The sequence below is a fragment of the Stegostoma tigrinum genome, chromosome 3 (assembly GCF_030684315.1).
Source record: "Stegostoma tigrinum isolate sSteTig4 chromosome 3, sSteTig4.hap1, whole genome shotgun sequence".
NCBI classification, from domain to species: Eukaryota; Metazoa; Chordata; class Chondrichthyes; order Orectolobiformes; family Stegostomatidae; genus Stegostoma; species Stegostoma tigrinum.
Window position 1 is genome coordinate 110,749,328 of NC_081356.1, and position 27,492 is coordinate 110,776,819.

General features: G+C 43.2%; 1 protein-coding gene across 13 annotated transcripts in view; it reads right to left on the reverse strand.

Annotated features, from left to right (window-relative positions):
- LOC125450809 (microtubule-associated serine/threonine-protein kinase 4-like) overlaps positions 1–27,492 on the reverse strand; it is a 457,413-nt gene that overhangs the window by 160,502 nt on the left and 269,419 nt on the right. For 2 of the 13 annotated variants that reach the window (XM_048527027.2, XM_048527026.2), the window contains exon 1: positions 17,941–18,374. The exons of the other annotated variants lie outside the window; for them this stretch is intronic. In XM_048527027.2, the coding sequence (XP_048382984.1) occupies positions 17,941–18,026 (86 nt within the window). In that variant the 5' untranslated portion in view covers positions 18,027–18,374. Of the gene's footprint in view, positions 1–17,940; positions 18,375–27,492 lie in introns of those variants that run through there. 13 annotated transcript variants of the gene reach the window in all.

Here is a 27,492-nt window from a genome sequence, read left to right on the forward strand (position 1 = left end):
TGGCTTGGCCGGTATGGCCTTCTGTGGAGGAGAATTCCACAGGTCTACTATCCTTTGAGTGAAGAAGTCTTTCCTCTTTTCAGTCATAAATTTCCTCTTATCTTGGGGCTGTTTCTGCTGGTTCTATATTCCACATCAGGGAAAACACACACAGAGGTTTGTTCGTCTAAAGCAGTAGACGCAGGTTCAGTTATGACATTTAAAAGACATTTGGACTGGTACATGATTAGGGAAGGTTTAGAGTGATATGGGCCAAACACAGACAAATGGGATAAGTTCAGGAAACTTGGTCAGCATGGACGAGTTGGATTAAAGGCTCTGTTTCCATTTGTTAACTCCATAGTCTTTCCAGTCCTGTTAGAACTTTACATTTCAATCAGATGCCCTCTCATTGTTTTACACTTTAGTGAATACAAGCACAGCCATACCAAGATAATAAAATGTGAGGCTGGATGAACACAGCAGGCCCAGCAGCATCTCAGGAACACAAAAGCTGACGTTTCGGGCCTAGACCCTTCATCAGAGAGGGGGATGGGGAGAGGGTTCTGGAATAAATAGGGAGAGAGGGGGAGGCGGACTGAAGATGGAGAGAAAAGAAGATAGGTGGAGAGGAGAGTATAGGTGGGGAGGTAGGGAGGGGATAGGTCAGTCCAGGGAAGACGGACAGGTCAAGGAGGTGGGATGAGGTTAGTAGGTAGGAGATGGAGGTGCAGCTTGGGGTGGGAGGAAGGGATGGGTGAGAGGAAGAACAGATTAGGGAGGCAGAAACAGGTTGGACTGGTTTTGGGATGCAGTGGGTGGAGGGGAAGAGCTGGGCTGGTTGTGTGGTGCAGTGGGGGGAGGGGACAAACTGGGCTGGTTTTGGGATGCAGTGGGGGAAGGGGAGATTTTGAAGCTGGTGAAGTCTACATTGATCACAGCCATACCAATCTTTCCTCAACGGAGCCTGCACTGCTGTAAGGAGATCCAGGATTTTAACATATCAACAGTAAAGGAGCAGCAGTATACTTCCAAGTCAGGAGAGTGAGAGGCTTGGAAAGCAACTTGAAGGCGCTGGCATTCCCATGGATCTGGTGCCTATGCCTTCTAGCTAGTAGAGGTCACAGGTTTAAAAGAAACTATCAAATCAGCCTCGATAAATTAATGCAGTGACTCTTGTAGATGATACATAATGATGCTTCTGAGCATCAGTGGTGGAGTGAGCGAATGTTGTAAACAGCATACCAATTGTAACATGAGCTGTCAGGCATTTACGTACTTTAATATAAGTTGGATTTAGTAACAATTTTTTTTACATGCCCAAAGTTAATAATTAATTATTAAGTTTTTCTGTAGCCATGGTGATTTCTTTTGAATCAGTTTATGGGATTACTTTGGCAGCCTAATGGTTTTATATGTATTTTAAGAGTTTGCAAATTAGCAGGATGATCAATTGTGCTTCAAGGTCTATTAGAAAAAGCGTTAGATATAATGAATCTTTTGTAAACTTAAGGGAAACATCAATAGCTCTAAGCAAGAGGTTTAATTTTAATTTCACTTTGTTTTGAGCAGTTCTGTGAAACCACCTTGCAGAGTGGTGTATTTACACAGTGCTTCTGAGGAGAGTATGATGTATCTAGATTACTTTAGGAGCAAGGAGTAATAGTCCCAGACTAAGTGCTTGGTTAAAACTCTGAAGAGAACTTGAAGGTGAGATTGTTTAAACTGAAGTGTATGATAGCACCAGGAAGAAGCTATCAGCATTTCCAGTCGACAAGTTAAAGACAGAGTTACCTTAAGTCCATCAAGATGTTAGAGAAATGGATTCTGCTGTGAGTACTGTACAGATGTTGCTGTTGGCTACTGTACAAAAGGTTTGGGTTTTTTTGGAATAAGCAAACGAGTGTTTTGATATTAATGGGATTATATTTTCACTGCACGAAAACAAAGTTGCCTGAAAAACCCAGCCCCTGTGAAGGAAAATTCTTCATATTTGTTCTGAAAGTAAATACATTGGTTTATTATATCTTATCTTTATTTAACTTGCTTATTAATCTTCTGTTTTATTGTTTAAGCAAAATCTATAACATTCTGTCTTGTGTTTCAGAGAGAGATCACCTGGATATGAATTATCCAGGTGCAATATGAATTGACGTGTCCAGTAATAGCATCAGCAGATATCATGACACAATCAAGTGGCTGACTCATACGACTAATCATCAGGTAACCAAACAAAACTTTTATCTTCCCCTGTGAGGTGCAATTTGCAATGAATCTGAAGACCAGTAGCAACCAAGTGAATTGTATTGACACAAGGAGGAACACTGCCATTCAGTTTGCAAATAGCTTGCTGTAGACACAATGGGCTAAACAGCCTATTTCTATGCCATTACCTTTATATTATTCTACAGCTCAATGGCAAGCAAGACACAGTTGCCTGTCATTTCAATTCTCCACCTTGCTCTCAGGATGAGAACTGTTGTCAAACTTTTATTATGTCCCAATCAACTTAAACTCAAGGCTCGACATTGCATGTAATTTCTCCCTCCAGTGATAATGGGAACTGCAGATGCTGGAGAATCCAAGATAATAAAATGTGAGGCTGGATGAACACAGCAGGCCCAGCAGCATCTCAGGAGCACAAAAGCTGATGTTTCGGGCCTAGACCCTTCATCAGAGAGGGGGATGGGGAGAGGGTTCTGGAATAAATAGAGAGAGAGGGGGAGGCGGATCGAAGATGGAGAGAAAAGAAGATGGGTGGAGAGGAGAGTATAGGTGGGGAGGTAGGGAGGGGATAGGTCAGTCCAGGGAAGACGGACAGGTCAAGGAGGTGGGATGAGGTTAGTGGGTAGGAGATGGAGGTGCGGCTTGGGGTGGGAGGAAGGGATGGGTGAGAGGAAGAACAGGTTAGGGAGGCAGAGACAGGTTGGACTGGTTTTGGGATGCAGTGGGTGGAGGGGAAGAGCTGGGCTGGTTGTGTGGTGCAGTGGGGGGAGGGGACGAACTGGGCTGGTTGTGTGGCGCAGTGGGGGGAGGGGACGAACTGGGCCGGTTTTGGGATGCGGTGGGGGAAGGGGAGATTTTGAAGCTGGTGAAGTCCACATTGATACCATTGGGCTGCAGGGTTCCCAAGCGGAATATATGAGTTGCTGTTCCTGCAATAAACAACTGCACCTCCCAGTCGCTGACCATTTCCACTCCCCCTCCCATTCTTTAGATGACATGTCCATCATGGGCCTCCTGCAGTGCCACAACGATGCCACCCGAAGGTTGCAGGAACAGCAACTCATATTCCACTTGGGAACCCTGCAGCCCAATGGTATCAATGTGGACTTCACCAGCTTCAAAATCTCCCCTTCTCCCACCGCATCCCAAAACCAGCCCAGTTCGTCCCCTCCCCCCACTGCATCACACAACCAGCCCAGCTCTTCCCCTCCACCCACCGCATCCCAAAACCAGTCCAACCTGTCTCTGCCTCCCTAACCTGTTCTTCCTCTCACCCATCCCTTCCTCCCACTCCAAGCCATATCTCCATCTCCTACCTACTAACCTCATCCCACCTCCTTGACCTGTCCGTCTTCCCTGGACTGACCTATCCCCTCCCTACCTATACTCTCCTCTCCACCTATCTTCTTTTCTCTCCATCTTCAGTCCGCCTCCCCCTCTCTCCCTATTTATTCCAGAACCCTCACCCCATCCCCCTCTCTGATGAAGGGTCTAGGCCCGAAACGTCAGCTTTTGTGCTCTTGAGATGCTGCTGGGCCTGCTGTGTTCATCCAGCCTCACATTTTATTATCTTAATTTCTCCCTCCAATTTGGTTCCTGTTTCTTTGCAGGTTTCGGCTCTTCTCTTGCTTTTCTCCTCTTCTTGCGTTCAGGCAATAGCTGCTCACCATTATGCCAGTCTTACCTCCTCTAGGTGTTATCACACCCACAGGCTTTGAAAAGAAACACTATTGTCATTCAATTTCTCCTGTCTTTCACAGTTCTCCACTGCTATTTGTTTTCTGTCCCTTCATTTCACTTGCTTCAAACTCAAGAGACACTGTGGGCTAGCTATATTTTTAAGACACACCACTGCCTCGGTTTTTACTGAAAACACTGCATTAAAAAGTAAGAGGCATTTTAAAATGAACATTTTTAAAAACAAACACTTTGGTATTTAAACTAACGAAGCATAAATAATTAATTACTACTTTTAACACTGAACTGATCTAATCTGCAAGGAATAAACAAAGAAAAACTATTAATTTTACTCATTGCTGATTTGACATTCCTAATTCTTAGAAATGCATTTAATTTATCTCAATCTCAAAATAACTCAGTTTCATATTCTTCCTCATTTTCCCAACTCTTGATTAGGAGTGCTGAATTTGTGGGAACATTGTGCACTTCAGGCACCGTGCTCTGCATGTCCACACTTGCAAGTCAAATTGTTGACGACTCGGTTTCTTCACTCCCCAGGCTTCACAAGCGCCATGCAATGACTCACATACCTGCTGACTGCAGCAGCTGGTGAATTCTATTAGTAAGTCAGACACACCTGACTAGGAGAGATGAAATGATATCAGGAAACTGGTGCAAGTGACAGGTTGAGCTGGTCACATCAGTTGTCAGAGATAATGGGAACTGCAGATGCTGGAGAATCCAAGATAATAAAGCGTAGAGCTGGATGAACACAGCAGGCCCAGCAGCATCGCAGGAACACAAAAGCTGATGTTTCGGGCCTAGACCCTTCATCAGAGAGGGGGAGGGGGTGAGGGTTCTGGAATAAATAGGGAGAGCAGGGGAGGCGGACCAAAGATGGAGAGAAAAGAAGATAGGTGGAGAGGAGAGTATAGGTGGGGAGGTAGGGAGGGAATAAGTCAGTCCAGGGAAGACAGACAGGTCAAGGATGTGGGATGAGGTTAGTAGGTAGGAAATGGAGGTATGGCTTAGGGTGGGAGGAAGGGATGGGTGAGAGGAAGAACAGGTTAGGGAGGCAGAGACAGGCTGGACTGGTTTTGGGATGCAGTGGGGGGGACGGGAAGAGCTGGGCTGGTTGTGTGATGCAGTGGGGGGAGGGGACGAACTGGGCTGGTTTTGGGATGCGGTGGGGGAAGGGGAGATTTTGAAGCTGGTGAAGTCCACATTGATACCATTGGGCTGCAGGGTTCCCAAGTGGAATATGAGTTGCTGTTCCTGCAACCTTCGGGTGGCATCACTGTGGTCCACTTTTCAGTTGTGCAATTGAACTGGAATATAGCAAGATACAGTCAAGTTGTGACTGAATGTATACACTGCGATTAAAAGAAAAGGAGGGTGCTATTGTTTTTGCAACAATGGGAGAAAAATTATAGAATCACTGTAAAATTCAACCTGCTTACCGAATGCATTCTCAATAACACACTATTACCAGAGTTTTTCCACATATCATCCACTTTATAGGATGAAAGTAGTGGCTTCTCCAGATGTCTTTATTATACAATCATCATTAAGCTACAAAAACCATTGAAAGAACAAGCAGTCTTAAGAGATGGCTTTCCAGTAGAATTACACTGACACTTGAGCTTTGTTGACAGATGGATGGATACCAGATTTATGAGACAGTAGTAAATTATTCTGACACTCTTGTATTAATGACAGAGAGGTATTAGTTTCAGCATAAACATATTACTAAGAAATTCACACATTAATGATAGCAGGATACGACAAAAGGGATGGAGATGAACATTATTGTGCGCACAATACCAATTCCTTTGCCTTAGAATGAAACAACTTTGCATTTTTTGTGTTACTGGCTTCTTGAGATGAACCAATATACATTTTACTGTACTACATTATATTTGCTCACAGTGCTGCATTTCTTCACTATCTGTCGTGCTGTATACAAACAGAAAAGACACTTAACATTCCTGTGCTGGTTTTGGAACTGCCACACGACACCACCCTCCTAGCGCAACTTCATGGAAATTAATTTTCCACTTGGTGCTTGAGAACTAGCAAATCTGAGATAACTCACAAAGTCCACAAAAAGCAGATGGTGTTCTTGCTGGAAATTTCACAGCAATTGCAAAGGGAAATATACTAAAAACATTTAGCTGCCAAATAATAGCAGATTAGTATTTAAGTATCCTGGATATCAACAAACACTACGCGTATGGCAATGATACAGAATATGGTCTAAACATTTTTAAAACAAAAACTTTGTGTATTAAACAAATCAGTAGAACTTAAAATTATTACAAACTCTGCCTTGTAGAGAGAGATTTCAAGCCAACAATGAATAAAATGCAATATTTTTGGATGCAAATATTGTGCAGAGTGCTGAAAGAAACACCATTTGAGTCGTAAGCTAGTGAATTAAGTAAAACACATAATTGGTTAAGAACATACATACAACTTAGAAGGAGTACAAACACAGCCACTTGAGCCGACTTCACCATTCATGTCTGACCGGAGTGTAGATTCAACTCTACTTTCCTGCCTACCCTTGATATCCTTTGGCTTTCTTGTTAGTCAGCAATCTACCTGCTTCTGCCTAACACATATTCAATGACCTTGCCACTAATGACCTTTGGGGACAAGAGTTTCACGTACTCTCAACTCTCAGATTAAAAATATTCTCATCTCCATTTTAAATTGGAGGCCCCTTAGATTTCAACCATGTCCCCTACTTCCAAAGGTGTCTTCCAAAAAGGAGAAACATTCTTTCAGCATCCACTCTGAAATTCCTTTTAGGATGTAAAATATTTCAATAAGAACATTCATCTAAACTCCAATCTATACAGGATGAGCTTCTCAAATCTTTCCTCCTCAGATAATTCTCTTCAGTACACAAATCATTTCTGAGAACCTCCTCTGAAATGCCTGGCACGCAATTTTGTTCTTTCTTAAATAAAGAGGTAAGAACTGTACATAAGCTCAAGATGTCTCATCCTTGGCCTCTACACCATAACAAAATATTCCTGTCTTTAGATGCCATATCCTAAGCGATAACCAATATTCTAATTTTCCAACAACTTGCTACAACTGCATACTAACATTTTTTGATTCATATACCAGGATGCAAAAGTCTGAGGTACAGAGGCAATCACTCTCCATTTAAATAACACACTGCTTTTTGCATCCTTCTGCCAAAGTGGACCGTTCAGAATTTCCTACTCACTTAATCCCTTCAAGACTCCTTAAATCTTCTTCACAACTTACTATCCTACCTATTTTTGTGCTACCAGAAAATTCAGAAACACATATTTGTACCCATCATCCAAGTTATTGGCTATAGAGAGTGTAAATAGCACAGTCCTCAAATGTGGTCCCTATGGCACTCCACTTAGTAAAACTTGCCCACCTGAAAACAACCCACGAGTTCCTCGGTTTCGCATTAGCTAACCTATTCTGTATCTGTGTTAATATGATACTGCTACACCAAGTCTTATTTTGTGTAGTAACTGATCTGATCTTGTTCAATGCCTTCTGTAAATCAAAGAAATCAAAATAAAATCAAATTCACAAGTTCCTCTGTATCCAAGTTGTTAACTGTTTTCAAGTATTTGATTTGATTAGATTATTGCCAAATGCACTGCTATGCAGTAAGAAATATTGTTTTGTGTTCTATATGGGCAAATAAATACCGTACATAGGTATATCAGGGTAACAGAACAGAATGCTTTCGATAATGTTTCAGTTATGGAAAAAGTGCGAAGAAAGTCCAACTAGTCCATGCTGACCAAGTTTCCCAAACTAAACTAGTCCCACTTGCCTGCATTTGGCCGATATCCTTTTAAACCTTTCCTATTCATATCTCTTAAATGTTGTAACTGTGCCTGCATCTACCACCTCCCCCAGCAGTTCATTTCCCATACATACCACCCTGTGTGTGAAAGAGTTGCCCTTAAGGTCCCTTTTAAATCTGTCTCCTCTCACCTTAAAAATATACCCACTAGTTTTGCACTCTCCTATCCTAGAGGAAAGACCTTGGCTATTCACCTTGTCCATGTCCTTCATGATTTTATAAACCTTTATAAAGATTATCCCTCAACGGCATACGTTCCAGTCAAAAAACTTCCAACCTCTCCAGCCTCTCTTTAGAACTGCAATAGGACTGAATTTTAGTTTCAGTTTGAGGGAGATGAGTGGGTGTTTTGTACAATTTCAGATTCAAGTAACCATATTTAAGAGAGCTTGGAAACACAGCTGGCTGAAGCAAAGTGGCAAATTAATAGAGATGCATTGGCAGGTACTTAAGGATATATTTCAGGATACATATAATAGGTACATTCCAATGATTAAGAAAAATTCCAAGGCATGAACACCCATCAAAAGTGGGGGACTTATGCGAGTAGATAATTAATAGTTCATGGTTTCATTATGAAGTAACATGAGCACTAGTATACAAAGACAAGATGACACACACAGTTAATGGAGTTGGGTGTAGAACTTTGTGGCTCCTATTGAAAAATGACTGACAGCTTGTGTATGTACACAATTGCATCATTGTATTTTTATCCAGAAACATTCATTGTGAAGTGATGCAGGCTGCTTAACACATTGCACAAAGCTACAGAAGTGATGAAGCTCAGAAGTTTATTATCATTGCTCATCCTATTATTGCTGGGATGACAATGGCCCTACTGTTTCAAGTCTTGCTCAATAACTCCAATTCCTGTTGGAATATGTCATTCCATTGCTTTTATTCTATTCCCCACTCCGCCCCCACATCCAACCCTAACTTCAGCAAATATACCAGCCTTTACCCAGCTACAATCAGTTCCGAAGAAGGATCAACCTGCTGAGTTTTTCCAGACTTTTCAGTTTTTGAAAGGTTCCCTTGGTCTTTGTTACAATTATGAAAAGGAATTTTCACAGATTCATGGGAAGCAAGGAAACTACCACCATATTTTTGAGAGATAATGGGAACAACAGATGCTGGAGAATCCAAAATAACAAAGTGTGAAGCTAGATGAACACAGCAGGCCCAGCAGCATCTCAGGAGCACAAAAGCTGACGTTTCGGGCCTAGATCTAGGCCCGAAACGTCAGCTTTTGCGCCCGAGGTGCTGCTTGGTCTGCTATGTTCATGCAGCTTCACACTTTGTTACCATATTTTTAAGCACTTTTTTCATGAAGCACACGGTGATTGGAAATTGAAACAGTCACAAAGTTAAAATTAACAATAAGGCTCCAATTGCACAAGTGATAAAAACAAGATTGTTAGATGCCAATAATTTAAATGTGAATGAAACATTAGTACCTGAGCAGGAAAAACAGCAACATGGTCAGATGTTGCATCTGAAAACAGATTCCTTGTCATATTATGTTGGTGCTGATTCAAATGCATGCAACAACTTTTGTCTGTACTATTCAAATGCAGATTGCAAATGACAGGTGGTCATAAGAGAAATCACCTTTCATAAAAACCAATCATAAGCCCTAGCAGGTTTTTCAATACAGTCAGGAAAACAATAAAGATATAATCAAGGGAAGCATCTGTTGTAAAATTACTAGTGTGAACTGTTCCATTATGACCACATAGTGCTCAGTGTCATTTGCAAGTCCTTAAAAGCCAAAGGACAATATGCTTGCACAGATAACAGGGATGTGCAGGTTAGGTAGGGTAGCTATGGGAATACAAAAGTAGCATAAGGGGTGGGTCTGGGTGGGATGCTCTTTGGAGGGCAGGTGTGGATTGGATGGACTGAATGGCCTGCTTCCACACTGGAAGGATTCTGTGATGTATACAGCCTAGGAAACAGTCAAGGTGGCCAATAAATAGTAAGTACAATTTGCATTATACAAATGCCGGGTAATCACCAGGGGATGTTTAATCACCTTGCCATGAGACCAGGTGAAGAGGGATCACAGCTCTCCTCTTTTTATTAAAATCTTCTCAATCAGTCTAAACATTTAATGTTTTAACACAATGCTTTAACAGTCTAAACATGTTTTTCCCTTTATCCATTTGACTTTCCCACTTAAAGTTAGTAAACAAGAAAAATAAAGGGAGAGCCAATTCTAAGGTTTTCTTGAGTGAAAGAGGGCAGAGTTTTATTACATGCTGCTTCCGCATCCCCCCACCCCCAAACATTTAACACATGGTATCAAACACACAGATACAGCTATCAAGCTTATAAAGAAGCAAGGGGAGAATGGTGACTAGAACAGACAGGAATCAAAGGCAAATACAGTTACAGATCTTAACAGTCCTTTGGATTTAATGAATGAAAAGACCTGATTCCAACCATTTAGCTGTTATCCTATTTCGCTTACAGTGGTGAACTTTGTAGATCACAAGGTAACAATGCATGGTGATGTTTCAGAAATAAAAACAGAAGTGCTGGAGAAACTCAGCAGATCTTGCAGCATCCATTGAGAGAAAAACAGTTAACATTTAAGTCCAGTGACCCTTTGTCAGAACTCTCTCACACTTTCCAGTGCCTAAGACAGTTGTGTGAGGAGCAGAATTGAGTCAAATGTTCAGCAAGGCCCACCTTGACGTCAAGATCATCTCACTGTACCTTGTCCACTCTTCCCAAGTATTGTCGTGAGATTCTCATCAGGCAGCAGTAAGTTCCCAAATGACTATCATTAATATTCGCTGGAGTTGTCAACAGTCCAACGAGTTGTGATTTTACTAAACATGCCACACAAGTCAGTTGTTGAGAAACTCAACATGGAATCCAACGTGGGTTCTCGGTGGGTTCAACTTGCTACTTCTTCCAAGTGACCTCCACGCTGGAAACCCGGCACAAAAGCTCAGGGACCTTCCACGGGCATTAGCCCTTACACATCTCACCTCCATGGATATTGGCACTCAACACTTGCCGGCCTTTGTGAACCCTCATAGTACATCCGCAATCTACCTACAGGACATTCATACAGAGCTAGTAACTATTATTGTAACCCTGCAGCACAGACACTTTGTGCTCACATTCGTGCATCCAGCTCATGGACTGGACTAGGCTGACTTTTGTTCACAAGATGTGAGCGTCGCTGGCTATCCTCGCTCCTAACTTCCAAAGGTCAGTTTAGAGTGAACCACATTGTTATGTTGCTGAAGTGACATGTAGACCAGACCAGGTAAGGATGGCAGATTTCCTTCCTTAAAGGCATTAGTCATCAGATGGGTTATATTGCCTAGTTTTCCTTATTCCAGATTTTTTTCCCCTGAAATTTGATTCATACTCAGGTCCCCAGAACATTAACATTGCCCCTTCAGCCGGAAATGCCTAGCTCAGATAACTGCTGTGTTGCCAAGTCACAAAGCCAGGAAGGTTACCACAGTGGTCAACAAGCCGCAGTCCAGTCAGGAAGGCCAGATTCACTCAGGGGATCCCAGCACAGTGAGTCAGACACAGCCACCGATACAAGCCCAAGCCCTGCTCAGGCAGTCAGTCAGGACTCTCTGATCATAACAGAAGAGGAGCTGAACAGGGATAGCACACCTATTCATTTTTGTGCTAGTGGGGAAGATTCCTGCATCACTGAGTAAGCAGCAGAGAGAGTGATGTAGTTTGGGGTGGGTAAGAAGCGAAGATGATGCATGCATTTGTGAGAGTTTTTGAGCATGTGACTTGGTGAGAGTTGGTGCACTGACAGAGGTAGAATGGATGAGAGGTATTGGAGAGAAATAGTGGCATTTATGCTAGTGCAGTGGAGAAAAATACCGCTGGACATTCCTCCAGATGGCTGAGGTTGCTTTAATGCTGTAGGAACCTTGGGCCAGGCTGGCATAGTCTGGTCCTGTGACCTCCACTTGGGGAATGGCAAGTCTTGCCTGTGTACGACAATGTCAAGCACTAGCTCCAGGACCATCACAAAGCAAGGTGTCAGGTTTCCCTCTTCCGCGCCTACACAGGCCCCAAACCCCACCTCTTCCTCCGGTACATTGATGACTGTATCGGCGCCGCCTCTTGCTCCCCAGAGGAGCTCGAACAGTTCATCCACTTCACCAACACCTTCCACCCCAACCTTCAGTTCACCTGGGCCATCTCCAGCACATCCCTCACCTTCCTGGACCTCTCAGTCTCCATCTCAGGCAACCAACTTGTAACTGATGTCCATTTCAAGCCCACCGACTCCCACAGCTACCTGGAATACACCTCCTCCCACCCACCCTCCTGCAAAAATTCCATCCTCTATTCCCAATTCCTCCGCCTCCGCCGCATCTGCTCCCACGATAAGACATTCCACTCCCGCACATCCCAGATGTCCAAGTTCTTCAAGGACCGCAACTTTCCCCCCACAGTGATCGAAAACGCCCTTGACCGCGTCTCCCGTATTTCCCGCAACACATCCCTCACACCCCGCCCCTGCCACAACCGCCCCAAGAGGATCCCCCTTGTTCTCACACACCACCCTACCAACCTCCGGATACAACGCATTATCCTCCGACACTTCCGCCATTTACAATCCGACCCCACCACCCAAGACATTTTTCCATCCCCACCCCTGTCAGCTTTCCGGAGAGACCACTCTCTCCGTGACTCCCTTGTTCGCTCCACACTGCCCTCCAACCCCACCACACCCGGCACCTTCCCCTGCAACCGCAGGAAATGCTACACTTGTCCCCACACCTCCTCCCTCACCCCCATCCCAGGCCCCAAGATGACATTCCACATTAAGCAGAGGTTCACCTGCACATCTGCCAATGTGGTATACTGCATCCACTGTACCCGGTGCGGCTTCCTCTACATTGGGGCAACCAAGCGGAGGCTTGGGGACCGCTTTGCAGAACACCTCCGCTCAGTCCGCAACAAACAACTGCACCTCCCAGTCGCAAACCATTTCCACTCCCCCTCCCATTCTCTAGATGACATGTCCATCATGGGCCTCCTGCACTGCCACAATGATGCCACCCGAAGGTTGCAGGAACAGCAACTCATATTCCGCCTGGGAACCCTGCAGCCATATGGTATCAATGTGGACTTCACCAGTTTCAAAATCTCCCCTTCTCCTACTGCATCCCTAAACCAACCCAGTTCGTCCCCTCCCCCCACTGCACCACACAACCAGCCCAGCTCTTCCCCCCCACCCACTGCATCCCAAAACCAGTCCAACCTGTCTCTGCCTCCCTAACCGGTTCTTCCTCTCACCCATCCCTTCCTCCCACCCCAAGCCGCACCCCCAGCTACCTACTAACCTCATCCCACCTCCTTGACCTGTCCGTCTTCCCTGGACTGACCTATCCCCTCCCTACCTCCCCACCTACACTCTCTCCACCTATCTTCTTTACTCTCCATCTTCGGTCCGCCTCCCCCTCTCTCCCTATTTATTCCAGTTCCCTCCCCCCATCCCCCTCTCTGATGAAGGGTCTAGGCCCGAAACGTCAGCTTTTGTGCTCCTGAGATGCTGCTTGGCCTGCTGTGTTCATCCAGCCTCACATTTTATTATCTTATGTCAGGTTACCTCTGTCAGCCATGTCCTGGGCAAATGTCAGAAACTGTGCAGGGCAGCTCCAGACTGGGGCGCTTGTTAGGGGGCACAGCTGATTTCAAAGATGGCACTGGTACCATGGGTGCCAGCAATTCTAGTGAGTGGTGAGTTGCTCCATCAATGGCATATACTAGGATGGAGCTGAAATTAGATATAATACTCAGCTACAGGGCTACGACGAGAATTAATGTTAACGTGACAAGATTATGTGGTAAGGGCATGTTAATGCAAGAAAATAGCTCTCCCCATTCACGAACAAGATTCCTACTTCATCACGTAAAACTTGGTTGCAGGATCAGACTATTTTTCCCTTAATATCGAGAATCTCAACTTTCCAATCTTGCCATATTTTCCCAACCAACCCAATGTCTATATTGTTCAGGTACCACGATAATTCTACCCACATTAACAGATTGGACACATAGCATTAGAATCATTGTTCATGTTGAATATAAAAACTGGGCTGGTGGGGCACCATAACCTATTTTCTATATCATGATAAGATTCTTTGGAGGAATCTCTTTAACACAATATGCTATTCGAGATCTCAGGTTCCAAATGACTGAAATTGTTCATGATTTTGTACCAGGATACGTATTTGTTTCTTTTTAAGAGGAATGCCAAAACATCAATGATTCTCGAAGGCCTTTAATCTACAGAAGAAATAGTATCATCATCCCTAGCCAGTCCTCAGGGCTCGGGGGACTAATTTTTATCCTTATACCTTGAGGTTCTCACGAGAATGTCACAGTTTTTTTTAAGAAAGGTATTCTAGGTGAGCACAAAACTGTTGTATGCACAAGACAATATTACTTTCAATCCCTTTGATGATACATTCAAGCAGTTTTACTTACTGTTGTTGAAGGCTGGCTACTTTGATGGTTTCTGGAAGACATTCATCAATACCCTAACATTGTCCCGTGTTGTGTCAAATATTGATCTTATTTTCCCATTAATGCTGTGCACTGATGTTGCCCTATCCTTGCTCTTGTCAATATTAAGTAAACATCCGTCACTGGTTTGTTTAAATCACTAATACATAACAAACATTTGTTAAGCTGTTTGTGTTATTTTCAGTTCTCTCTAATTTGAGACTGATAAATTCAGACAGTGCTGTTAGTGTCACAACTTTTTAAAAAAAATCATTCAGGGGATTTAGGCTTCGCTGGCTGGAATAGCATTTGTAGCCTATCCCTCTGCCCCTTGAAAAGGTTATCTGTGGACAACTTTGACTTCTATTAAACATGCTCCTCCATGCAAATCTGTGTCAACTCATCTTTTACTTCATCAAAGCCAATACCTCATCTCAACTCACTGGTTTCTGACATTGTAGATAAGATTAATCCACATGATTAATTGGCTAAAATTCAAATACGTGACACTTGCAGAGTTCCCATTACTCCCAAAGCTGTAATCTCTTCGAAGAAAAGTTATACATTTCTGAGACTTGATCACTCTTCGATAAATAGAGATCTCTGAAATTATGAAAAGTTTTGATAAGGATAGGAGAGAATAGATCTCCATGAATTAGGGAAACAAATCCAAAACTCTGGCAAATAAAAAACTTGTGTTTAGATAAGACAATCATCCTAAGACTCTTCACAGGAGCATTATAAAGCAAACTTTGGTGCCAAGATATTTAAGTTGATACTGGAGCACATGGCCAAAAGCTTGGTCAATAAAGTGTGTAGCTGGATGAACACAGCAGGCCAAGCAGCATCTCAGGAGCACAAAAGCTGACGTTTCGGGCCTAGACCCTTCATCAGAGAGGGGGATGGGGAGAGGGTTCTGAAATAAATAGGGAGAGAGGGGAAGGCGGACCGAAGATGGATAGAGAAGATGATAGGTGGAGAGGAGAGTATAGGTGGGGAGGGGATAGGTCAGTCCGGGGAGGACGGACAGGTCAAGGAGGTTAGTAGGCAGGAAATGGAGGTGCGGCTTGAGGTGGGAGGAGGGGATGGGGAGAGGAAGAACAGGTTAGGGAGGTGGGGACGAGCTGAGGTGGTTTTGGGATGCAGTGGGGGAGGGGGAGATTTTGAAGCTTGTGAAGTCCACATTGATACCATTGGGCTGCAGGGTTCCCAAGCGGAATAGGAGTTGCTGTTTAAGGTAGCTTTAAGGAGTGGCTTTTAAAAAGAAAGAGGGAGGAAAGACAGATCTTACAGAGGGAAGCCAAGAACTTAAAGGCATAAGCCACTGAAGAGACAGCTATCAAGGCTGGAGTAATTGAAATACAGGATGCTCAAAAAGGCCAGAATTAGAGAGGAGATGTTTCTAAGGGTTGTAGTGTTGGAAGAATTTTCGGTATGGAAGGTTGAGATCATCGACAGACTTAAGAACAAGGCATAGGTCTGGGTGAGTTCAAAACACACCTGCTTTTGAGCCAAGACTTGAGCATATAAATCTATATGCTGACCTACCAGTACAGTACTCAGAGGGTGATGCACTGTCAGAGATGCCATCTTTTAAATGAAATCTTAAGCAAAAGCCCTAACTGCAGCTCAGATAGCTGTAAAAGATCCCATTTTGAAGATAAGCAATGGAGATCCCCCGCTGTCCTGTTTAATAGTAAGGTGCCATTCAGCAATGCCAATAAACACATCGCCTGACTATAGTCACATAGTTGGACACAGACTGGCTGCTGCATTCCCTACAGCATTCCCTACACCATGATGCTCAACATGCTTGAAAAGTATTTGCTGTAAGGATCTTTTGGTTATGAAAAGCAATGAGATAAGTGCAAGTAGTCATTTGGTAGTAAAGAATTTGAACATTCGATATTAGATGCACTTTTGCAATTGGAAATTTTTTGGATAATTCTGATCTAGCAAAGAGTGACACTGACAACCAGAACCAGTTTAGGATAGTCAGTTGGGCCTGACACGTACATATACTGGAAGCTACATACATTAATACAAAGGGCCCTGCTATTTACAGACAGAAACAACACGTACATGCTCTGCAGTCATTTGCCGGTTCAATTCTGGGTCAATGCCCCGACCAATCAAGAGGCAACCTGGCTGGTTTGAAATCTAAACGAAATCTGGCAGCTGTCACATCTTTCACTTCTTTAAAGTCATCACATAGAAAATCCAATCATAAATTCCAAAGGAATTATTTTTCCTGGAAAACTATTGGAACATGGAGGTGAGGATCATCAGATCAGAATGATCTCATTGAATGGTGGGGGAGACTCGATGGGATGAATGGCTTACTTCTGCGCCTATCTTAAGGTCTTAGTAATCAAGCATCACTGATTGCTGTAGATTCCATGGCAATCTATCTATAAATGGGACTGGCTTCACTGCCCCTGAACATTCCAAGTAGTTGGACTTTCTGTATCACCTGTCCTTTGTGGAGAAATTTGCACCTTTGACCACATGTCCATGAAGAAGTATTCAGCATGTAACATCTTCAAGACCCTGCGGCAAAAGGAGAGGGTGGATCCTGTCGGGTTGTTCCCTCAGCAGACTGTCAAAGATGAGGCAGAATGCCGCATCACCAGAACTTTCCAATAAGCACCAAGACACTGTTTGGCTGGTGGTGAGAAGGGCATCGTCTATGAGATCCTTTTTGTACATTTGGACCGCCTGTGCCACTGCATGCTGCCCTCAAAGAGGCTGTGGGGTGGGAGTGGAGACTGTCACAATATCTCCTTCTGGAATATGCCCTTGCAAAGTAAGTCTGCAGAGAGATGCATTGGTTTTTGCTGAGGCTCATCTCAAGCAGATCCATGACAAGGGGCTCTGTGCTCTACAGTCTTTTCCCCAGGACACACATAGAGACAAAGATTGACAGCGCCTGAGGACCATCAACTCAGTCAAAGACACTCTTTGATCTGCCTGAAACTTGTTGGTCTTCCAGAACAGAAACTCACCCACAGCAATTGTTGTAGACCAGCACATTCCAAGGTCTAGAAAGTGTTGAGAATGGACAGCCTGCCAGCATATGGAGTAGCTGGCACAGTTAGCCTTGATACTTTACAGGGGAAGCTATACAAGGGGGAAAAAAGTAGTAAAAGTTTACAAAAGAGTGAGTTGAAACAAAATTGGTGGCCTATTTCTGTGTTCTAAATCCTCTGTAAAACGATGCTATGACATGGTTCTTTTTCAGCACACCCTATTATTCATACAATATTATACCACAATGCCCTCGTAAATTTTTGAGGTGGAACATGTCAAGTTAAGCTGTTAATCCTTTTCATTTGAGAAGTTAAATGGATAAATGGCTTGTGCAATATACTCTCAAACCAAATTCTAGAAAGGATGAATGCAAAGATTCTCAATTAGGTAGGTCGACAATGCAAAATACCACGTCTGATTGTGGATGACAACATGAGAAAGACTTTATAGCACTTCTCGAACTCACTGCTTCGTTTGCCAGGTTACTGTGCGTCGCTGCTGTGTACATTACACTGGAATCGTCATGGTAAACAAAGCTGGTCATTAAAATGACTGAAAACTAATCCAGAACAGCCGTAAACTTCCAAACGTCAAAACAAGAGTTTTCATCCAAGCAACAGCAATGAACAACAAATGTTTCACATTACCTTTTAGACCGTCGTAACGTGGTTCGATTTAGAAAATGAGACATCGAGATGTTCGAGAGAACTGACCACAGGTTTGAGTCAGACATGATCGAGAAGCCAACGTTTCAAATTATTTTCGAAAAAAAATAAGTACAGGTCTTCCACGTTCAAAGCCAAGACGCGCTCTCTAGATCAGAACGGGAAAGCATAATCACTCGGGCTTCCAGATCAGTCGAAAGCTGCTCCTTTTAAGCGATTGCCACAAACTGCAGCCCAACTTAAAATAACAAGGTTTTACATACGACAGTGAAAAAAAACTTTGTCCCTTCCAGTCCAGTTTTCACTTCTATTTTGTAAGTCAAAGATTCTGCAATGCTTTCCGGTTACAGTGAGTTGATTGTCAGAGATCGGTGCCGTCACACCACATTTTTTCTGTATTCTGCTCGAACATTTTGGGATTGCAACACGAAAGGTAAATTATCTATTTGGAATGTGCCATTCTGTGAAAATTGGGAGGGAAGCATCTCAATTGCTTAATAAAAAAACAAAAGTTTGGAAACCTTGCTGATAGAGACAAGCCGTATCAATCTTTTGAAATATTTCTACTTACATATGTATCCATATTTAATATGTAAAAATAAATATCAGTAAGTAAAATTTACAGTTTCAACCCCCACCCCCCGACCACCTACACAACTTCTGAACATAAAGCAGTCCCTTGGTTCTTTCAGCATAAGAAAAGTCGATCCTTACCTACCTGCGGGTAAGAGTTAATTACATGCCCAAAGAGCAGGATAGAGGTGTGTGTTGAATCACATTGCTCTCCACAGAAAGCGACTGTACAATTATAAAAGATAGACATCTGTGTGTGTTAAAACTAAATAAATGCATCATCTCTTATGCACAAAACGCCAGCTTCAAAAAGTGTTATGGGTCTGGTTCACGCTCAGGATGCAGCCGTAAGGATAACTAACAGCAGTAGAGCAGGGGATGGAGTGAGATCTGACAACCAGCGGAACCATTGCGTCTCCAAATAATCAGGCAGGCAGAAAAATACTGCCACCACACAACCTCGAAAAATAAGACTTGCTAGCTGGGCTTAGCATATTTTGTGGAAAATCTTCATTTTAATATTCTGAAGTAATTGAATAATAAAGTCTTAAATCAACTTATTACAATTTTTTGCTTCTTATACTGCGCAGGCCTCCCCATCTAAAATGGATATAATTGAAACTGAGATAACAGAGTGTGAAACTGGATGAACACAGCAGGCCAAGCAGCATCTTCGGAGCACATTATCTCTGCTCATAATTGAAACTCAATGCACTTTGGAATTCTGCGGGGCAGGGTGGGGAGCTGGTAGAGATGTATTCAATGAACAAATGCCCAGGCTCCACTCCCCAACACCACCACACTGAGTTTGTACAATTACTTTTCACAGAATCATAGAATCCATACTGTTCTGAAAAAGGCCATTCGGGCCATCAAGTTTGCACCAATCCTCCAAAGTGCATCCCACCTTATTCCCCTAACTCCGCGTTTTCCCAGTTAACATGCTTCGACATGGGGCAATTCAGTATGGTCGATCCACCTAGCCTGCACATCTTCGGACTGTGGGAGGAAACCGGAGCATCCAGCGGAAACTCATGCATACTTGGTGAGAATGTGCCACACTATTGTGATTCTTCTTACATTACTGCTTTTTGGAAAAGGAAATGATTTGGTATTGTTACTAAATGTCATCCTCAAAAATAAAACCACTGGAAGTTCACTGTAATACAAGCATTCATAAAAGTACAGAGGAACCTTGTAATAGAGCAGCCTGAACAGAGACCGTTTTACTGCAGCTCAGGGAGAATTAACATTTTTTTTTCCCTTTATTTATCTACGGGATGAGGGCATCACTGGAATTTATGCTGGCATTCCCTGATTACTCAGAAGTCACTTATGTGTCAACCATATTGTTGTAGATCTGGAGTCACATGCAGGCCAGACCAGGTAAGGTTGGAAAATTTCCTTCCCTTAAGGATATCAGTGAGCCAGATGGATTTTGCCTGACAATTGGCAATGGATTCATGGTCATCATTAGGCTTGTAAATCCAGATATATATTGAATTCAAGTTCCACAATCTGCTGTGGCGGGATTCAAAGCCAGGTCCCCAAAACATTACCTGAGTCTCTGGATTAACTAGTACCACTAGGCCATTGCCTCCCCATCTTCAGAGTTCCACACAACTTGTGCTCTCATTAAAACATAGCAATGGGTTTATTTCCAAAGTAGCCCAATTTCAATTGGTTCACAAATGAAGTGATACAAGAGGAATGACAGCATGTCAGGAAAATAAACAAGTATTAGAACCATACACACCAAGCCACTGAGGTTTGAAACTAGTTAGAAATGACCAAGGACAACTGCTGTTTCAGGGTGCAACACAGCCACCTGAACAGTTAACTTACTTGTTGCAAGGATGCTGTGACTAACTTACATTACAGATACAACTTAGCCCTTAAAAACAGGCAAACGCAGTCTTCAGTGATAATTTTTTTTGCCCTTGCCTCTTTTTTTGAAAATGGAGATTAACAGCAGATCAACGAAACTGCTCCCATTACTAGTACAATGGGTAAGTTTGATGCATATGCACGGCTGGCACATTCAGCTTCTATAAACTAAACAATAGAATACAGCTACTGAATGGTCACAACACAACTCCATTTACCTCGCGGAGTGTGGGGAAGAGGCATCCACATTGCAACAGGGTAACACATTCATGTTCCTCCAACTGTATGCTGTACATCATCTCGTGTTAATTTTTCCTAGCTGGATGGAGAGAGAGATGCAAATCCCTGTTGTGTCTCAGGCGAACAGACAGGGAGGTGACTGTGATTAAAAACAAACTAGCTGAAAATATACTGACAAAAAATATTTCTTATAACAAATTGTGTCTAATGTTCATATTGTTGCATGTATTCCTGTGAAAGGAAAACAATAGGGACAAGACATCAAACCATGGCAACACCAGCGATGAGCTATGATAATTAGTCAACAGTTTTAAATTTCTCCTATTCTTTTCATTCTCTAACTAGCAATATATGCAGACAGAAATTATCCAAGCTCTTACTACGGCATCTTCCAAGCCCACAGATTTAGCAGCCAGAAGGACAAGGGTAGCAGATACATTGGAGCACAAACACCCACATATTTCCCTTCAAGCTGATGACCATCCTGAACCAAATCAATAAATCGCTGCTCCTGCAGGATCAAAATCTTGATATTCCTTTCATGCCAGCTCCGTTTTCACATGCTGCTCTGAAAGAGGTGTCAATTTGTCAAAAGCCTGAGACTAGGTGAACCATGAAAAAAAAGAGCGAGAATTCATCTGAATTGGAGAGCTACTTTATTCTGCAACAGAACATGGAAGTTTGTGACAGGAGATTCAAACTGAGGTTTTCAAACTTATGACCGTTTTTAGAGAATGAACAGTAAATGAGCATTTGCCACTCGATGTTGAACTAGTAAGAAATAAAGGGGCAGAAGCCACCCGTAAACAGGTGAGTTTGGGTCAAGTGAGACATGAAAAGTGAAAGAAAATCTCAAACACTAACTCATCTCTCCTGCTTCTGGTTTTAACAGAAGCAAGGGAATTGAGAAAGGGTATGTGGATCAGCTGAGGAATGTGCAACTAACCTTCTGCCAGGAGGTAGGTTTAGTAACAAGCAGAATGTGCTGGACAAAGTTTGCAGTTCTGGCAGTATCTGTGTAAAAGGAAACAGAATTAATGTTTGGAGTTCTAATGATCGTTCTTCGGATTCAGGCAGGTTTAGTTAATTCATTCTGAAATTATAATTAACTAATCAGCTTGACTGGACTTTGAGTTTCTGGAATCACGTAACGAAAGGACACAAGGCTGATATGCGAGAGAGGAAATAGCTTTTAAGTGCTGTTTAAGGGTCAGAAACAGCAGGCATGTATCTTCCCTAGTCGTCCCATAGTGTACCATTCAACAACAACCATCCTCAACTGAATTTGGAAGTCAATGATTGTTATAATTATATGCTTCATCCAATCCTGACAAAACTGATTTTCTTTTTCCTCCAAAATGCATTGTAACCTTTAGCAAAGCTAAAGCCATTTCAACTTTCACATTAACGGCCATTCACTTTATAATGAAGGCCAGCATTGCATTTATCTTCCCTCTTACCTGCTGAATTTGTATGCTAATTTTCTGTGATTTAAATAATATTCAGCTCCTCTATTCTTCCAACCATGGTGCACAACCTCACATTTTCACACATTTATATTCCATCTGCAATTTTTTTTCCCCATTCATTTAACCTGCCTATTATCCCCAGCCGACAGTTACCTTGACCACTTGCATTCCCACCTACTTTTGTGTCATCTGCAAATATGACTGTAGTCCATTTACTTTCTCATCCAAGTCCTATATATATTTTTTGTTAATAATTGTGGCTGCAGCATTGATCCCTGTGACACTTCACTAGATAAAGATAGCCATCCTGAAAATATCCCTCTTATCCCAACTGTCCAACTTCTATTAGTTAGCCAATTCTCTATCCATACAAATATAGTACCTCTGACACCATGAGCTCTTATCTAATTAAATAAGAGCCCAACATGTGGTACCTTATGAAACACCATTTGAAAGTACAGATCTATTGCATCTACTGCTTTGCCTTTATCTAGTCTGCTTATTATATTCTCAAAGAATTCTAATAAATTTGTCACACATCATTTCCACTTTGTGAAGCCATGCCAGTTCTGCTTGATCATATTTTGGATTTCTGAACCCTCAGCTCCTGCACCCTTTATTAAAAAGGACATTTTTCCCAATAAGAGACATTAAACTAACTCTGCCTTAAGACACAAAATAAAAATAAAATTTTAACTCAAAACTATACATCATCTACTTTAGAACTCAAAGCCTCAAACAACAGCAATATACCATGATCCTTCGTCAAAATGTCAAAGGTGCTATTTAATTGCAAACAGTTGTTGCTAGGTCCTTTGCATTACTTTCAGGCAGCAAAATATACTTGACTTTTATGATTTCCACAGATTCTCAAGCATGTCATCAAAAAGAGTACTTCTTGAAACACGGCAGGGTCTACATTCCACCACACAAATCCAGTGATGTTAGACTGGGATTCCTCACACAGTCCACGTCCTTGATCTAATTACTGGTGGTAGCCAACTGCAGCAGCTTCCACAAAAGGTCAGCCTATGTTGAATCGAGCAGTCTTTAAATGTCGTATTAGAAGTTTAACGCAGCAGAAACTGCACATCTTGCCTTGCCATGCTTTTGAGCCTTGGTTACATTACTTTTCATTGAAACACGAATATCAGTGCTGTACTCTTTTGTTTGCCAAGGGGGTCGTCTTAAAGTCAAGGTGCCTCCAATAATGTTCTGTCTTTTTCATCCACAGCCAAATTAAGAGCCAAAGATCATACTTCCCTGGAACAGGAGATCTCTCAAGTATAGAGAAGGTCGTCACAAATATACAATACATGTAAAAACTGTAAGAACTGCAGACGCTGTGAATCAGAAACACAAACACAAACATAAATTGCTGGAAAAGCTCAGCAGGTCAGCCAGCATCTGTGGAGAGAAATCAGTGTTAATGTTTTGGATCCAGTGACCCTTCCTCAAAAGTTGAACCAGTTCTAAGGAAGGGTCACTGGGTCCAAAACGTTAACTCTGATTCTACTCCACAGATGTTACCAGACATACAACATATCTAATTTATTTAATAATGCAGACTGTTGAATAATTATCTTGTCTCCATCATGCTTTCCATCTCTGTTTCTATTACTTTTGTTTGGTTATTTTAAAATCAAACCTAGGAATCCACTCGTTTCTTCAACATTCGCCATACAATGTTGAGTTTTGTTCACCGCTGTGTTAAAATCTACTTCCTGTGACAGTTACTTCCATATACCACACCTACCACTGTCGGTTCAGTTTCTGCCTCACATCAATTCAAATTTCTAAGGTACTAGTCTACATCCACTTGCGCCACTCACAGTCAGGGGACATGTCTGACTGCAATCCAGAGTGTAGGCCACAAAGCTGTCCTGGAAGGCCAGTGTCAGTGTCAGGGGAATTATTGCCAGCTGGGAGCTGTCTGAACAGTTATGAAAAGGAGCTGCTCATCAAAGTCGATCAGATGTCTGTGGGAGAACAGTCCTGGAGTAGGTCTGTCAGGATGGTTTCAGATTGAGGCAGCAAGGGTGGGAGAGGGTAGGATAAGGGCATTTGTAGAGGCGGGGGCCAAAAATGGTGATGGGAGGTAGGGACTGGGGAGAGACCTCAAGACTTATGGGGCAGTACGTAGAACAGAACCAGACAAAATGGTAGGCCGTGGGAGGATATTTATTAAACTAACCAGCACTTTGGCCTCCACAAATGGCGTGTAGAGGAGGAGGGTGGTGGTCACCATCAAAGTATAATGTCAGGGTTCAGGTGGGAGGATGGTTGGAGGAGAAGTTCAACGTAGTGGGTCTCCACTGGGGAGATGGTGCAAAGGCATAAGGCATGAAATGATATGGAGGCTTTGGGAAAGTTGGCAGCATTACATGGTGAGCAGACTGAGTCTATGGCTGATGGTGTCCTCTGCAAGCTGGGTTACCCACCATCTCTTGCCATACTCACTACAAGAAATGAGGCAGGAAACTGGCTGGAGTCAGTGTCACTTTAATTATCAAAAGAACGATATCCAAATTTGCGACATAATAGGGCAGTGAAGGGGCAAATACATGAAGCAGGAAGCCTGCACCATGCCATTGGTACCTGAAAATTGAACCTGGCATCTCAACAATGTTGCAGGTTATCAGCAATGATTTAATAAGAGGCCAATGCTGACCAAAGGTGAACTACTCGTTGGGCAATTTTTAAGTGTGCTTTCTGAGGCTTACAGTATCACTTCACCTGTTTTGCAAATTTAACATTAGTCTGTACTGAATACAGTGAAACGTTGAATGATTGAATGTGGATCTGGGATGGGAGATCTGTCATAGTACAGCAAGAACTCCCTTTCAATGTAATGTGCTGGTGCTTCAGCTGGCACAGCACCTTCGACCAAGGTGTTATCATAGAATCATGAATCCCTATAGTATGGAACCAAGCCCTTTGGCCCAACAAGTCCATACTGAGCCTCAAAGCGACCCACCCCACTATAACCCACCTAATCGACACATCCCTGAACACTACAGGCAGTTTAGCATGGCCAATCCACCTAATTTGCACATCTTTGGACTGCAGAAGGAAACCAGAGCACCTGAAGGAAATCCACGCAGACAATTGCCCAAGGATGGGTCCCTGGTGCTGTGAGGCAGCAGGGCTAAACACTGAGCCACTATGCTGCCCCCGTTGTAGAAGCTGAGGATGAAGTTGAATGAATGATGGGGACACTGTCAGGGTGCAGCACGCCTCACTGTACAAAGGAGTGTATTCAGCCCTCCCTGCAGTGTACAGCATGAATGACTCCTCTTGGTCCCAATATAAGTTGCTTCCATCGAGATTCACAGACGCTGTAGCTGGTGGGATGGGAATGCTGTTCACAGGTGGATACATGAGACCAGGGCTGATGGCAAACACAGCTGCTGCAGCAGCAGGCCAGGGCAGAGCATGAGGAGCACCAGCTTGAGGAGAGGCAGGCTTGGCCCTGACTCCATTTCCTGGGCAAGGATGGCTGAGGCTCAGTGTTGATGCAGGTTATGTAATGCTCCAGGACATTCTGATGAACTACACCAGATACTGGAGTGGGGCTTTTAAAAAAAATTCTTCATGGGATGAGGGCATCGTTAGCCAGGTAGCATTTATTGCCCATCCATATTGCCCAGAGGGCAGTTAACAGCAACCACATTGCTGTGGGTCTGGAGTCACATGCAGGCCAGACCAGGTAAGGATGGCGGTTTCCTTCCCTAAATGGCATTAGCAAACCAGATGGGTTTTTCCCTGATAATCAGCCATGGATTCATGGTCATCATTAGACTTTTAATTCCAGATATTAATTGAATTCAAATTCCATCTGCCATGATGGGATTCAAACCTGGGTCCCCAGAACATTATCTGGGTCTCTGGGTTACCGGTCCAGTGACAATACCTCTATGCCATTGCAAGGAGAGTTCAGGTGGGAGGCTATCCTCTCCCACTGGCTGTGAAAACTTTGAACCTTTCTGCAACTGGCTCCTTCCAAGGAATGACAGAACCTCTGTGGAATCCCCCATCACGCACCCACTGGCAATGCAGTGAACAATGATATCTGTGCAAGATCACATCGGTTCTTTGCATTTCCTAAATGGAAAGATCAGTGCTGCAGCCAGACAATTGGATTTGGGAACATAGCTGGCTTCTCACAAGATCAGGGTATCAAACACATGGAACTGAGAGGGCTGTACAATTCATAAGTAGAAGGGGTTCCATTCAGTTTTCAAGTGATCTGTGATCACCATTTAACACTTCCTGGAGATGGGTTTGCCTGCCAAGATTCCTACATTCTGGAGCAATATCATGTATTTATTCATGTGACATGTATGTCACTGGCTGGGTCAGAATTTAATGCTTATTCCCAACTGCCCTTGAGAAGGTGCTGGTGAGCTGCCTTCTTGAACCACTACAGTCCATTTGGTATAAATACACCCACAGTGCCATTGAAGATGGAGCTCCAGGATTTGACCCAGTGACGCTGAAGCAACAGCCTCATATTTCCAAGGCAGGATGGTGTGCAGCTCGGCGGGGAACTTGCAGATGGTGGTGCATGCATGTATATATTGCCCTGGAGTTTCTAGATGGTAACAGGCTTGCATCTGGAAGATGTCTTCTTAGGAGCCTTGGTGATTTTTTTGCATCATGTATTTGGTTCATTTGTATTTGCTGACTCAGGACATTGATGGTTTAGGGACTGAATGTTTGTGGACGTGGTGCCAATCAAGTAGGCTGCTTTGTCCTGGATGGCATCAAGCAGCCCAAGTGCTGGTTGAGTTGCACTAATCTGGGCCAGTGGGGAGTATTCCACCATACTCCTGACCTGTGACTTGTAGATGAGGGACAGGCTTTGGGGAGACAGGAGTCGAGTTATTCACCGCAGGATTCCTACCACAGAACTTATCGCTAGTCCAGTCCAATTTCTGGTTGATGGTAACCCCCATTTATAGATGAGTGCTGATCATAGGGGATTCAGTGACAATAACACCATTGAATGTCAAGGGGTGGTGATTCGATTGTTTGTTGTTGTAGATGGTCATGACCTGATACTTGACTGTTCAGGATCCTTAAAAGGCTGATTACAAGGGGATAAGGTATGCCCACTGCAACTATAGCTCATAACATCATTGTGTAATCCTCTGATTGTTAGAGAGTACAGGTGCTATTTTGTTCAGGTTTGAACCAGGGTACTGGCAGAGCAGACAATACAGCTTCTGGAGATGTGGTTTCACTGCTTGAACCAGTTCTTGGTGCACCTTCTTGTACAGCCTGGCCAGAGGGTGCAGCATCATTGCAGCTTGCTGTTCTTTGCTCAAGCGGCCCAGGCAGCAAAACAATGTGCTCAATGCAG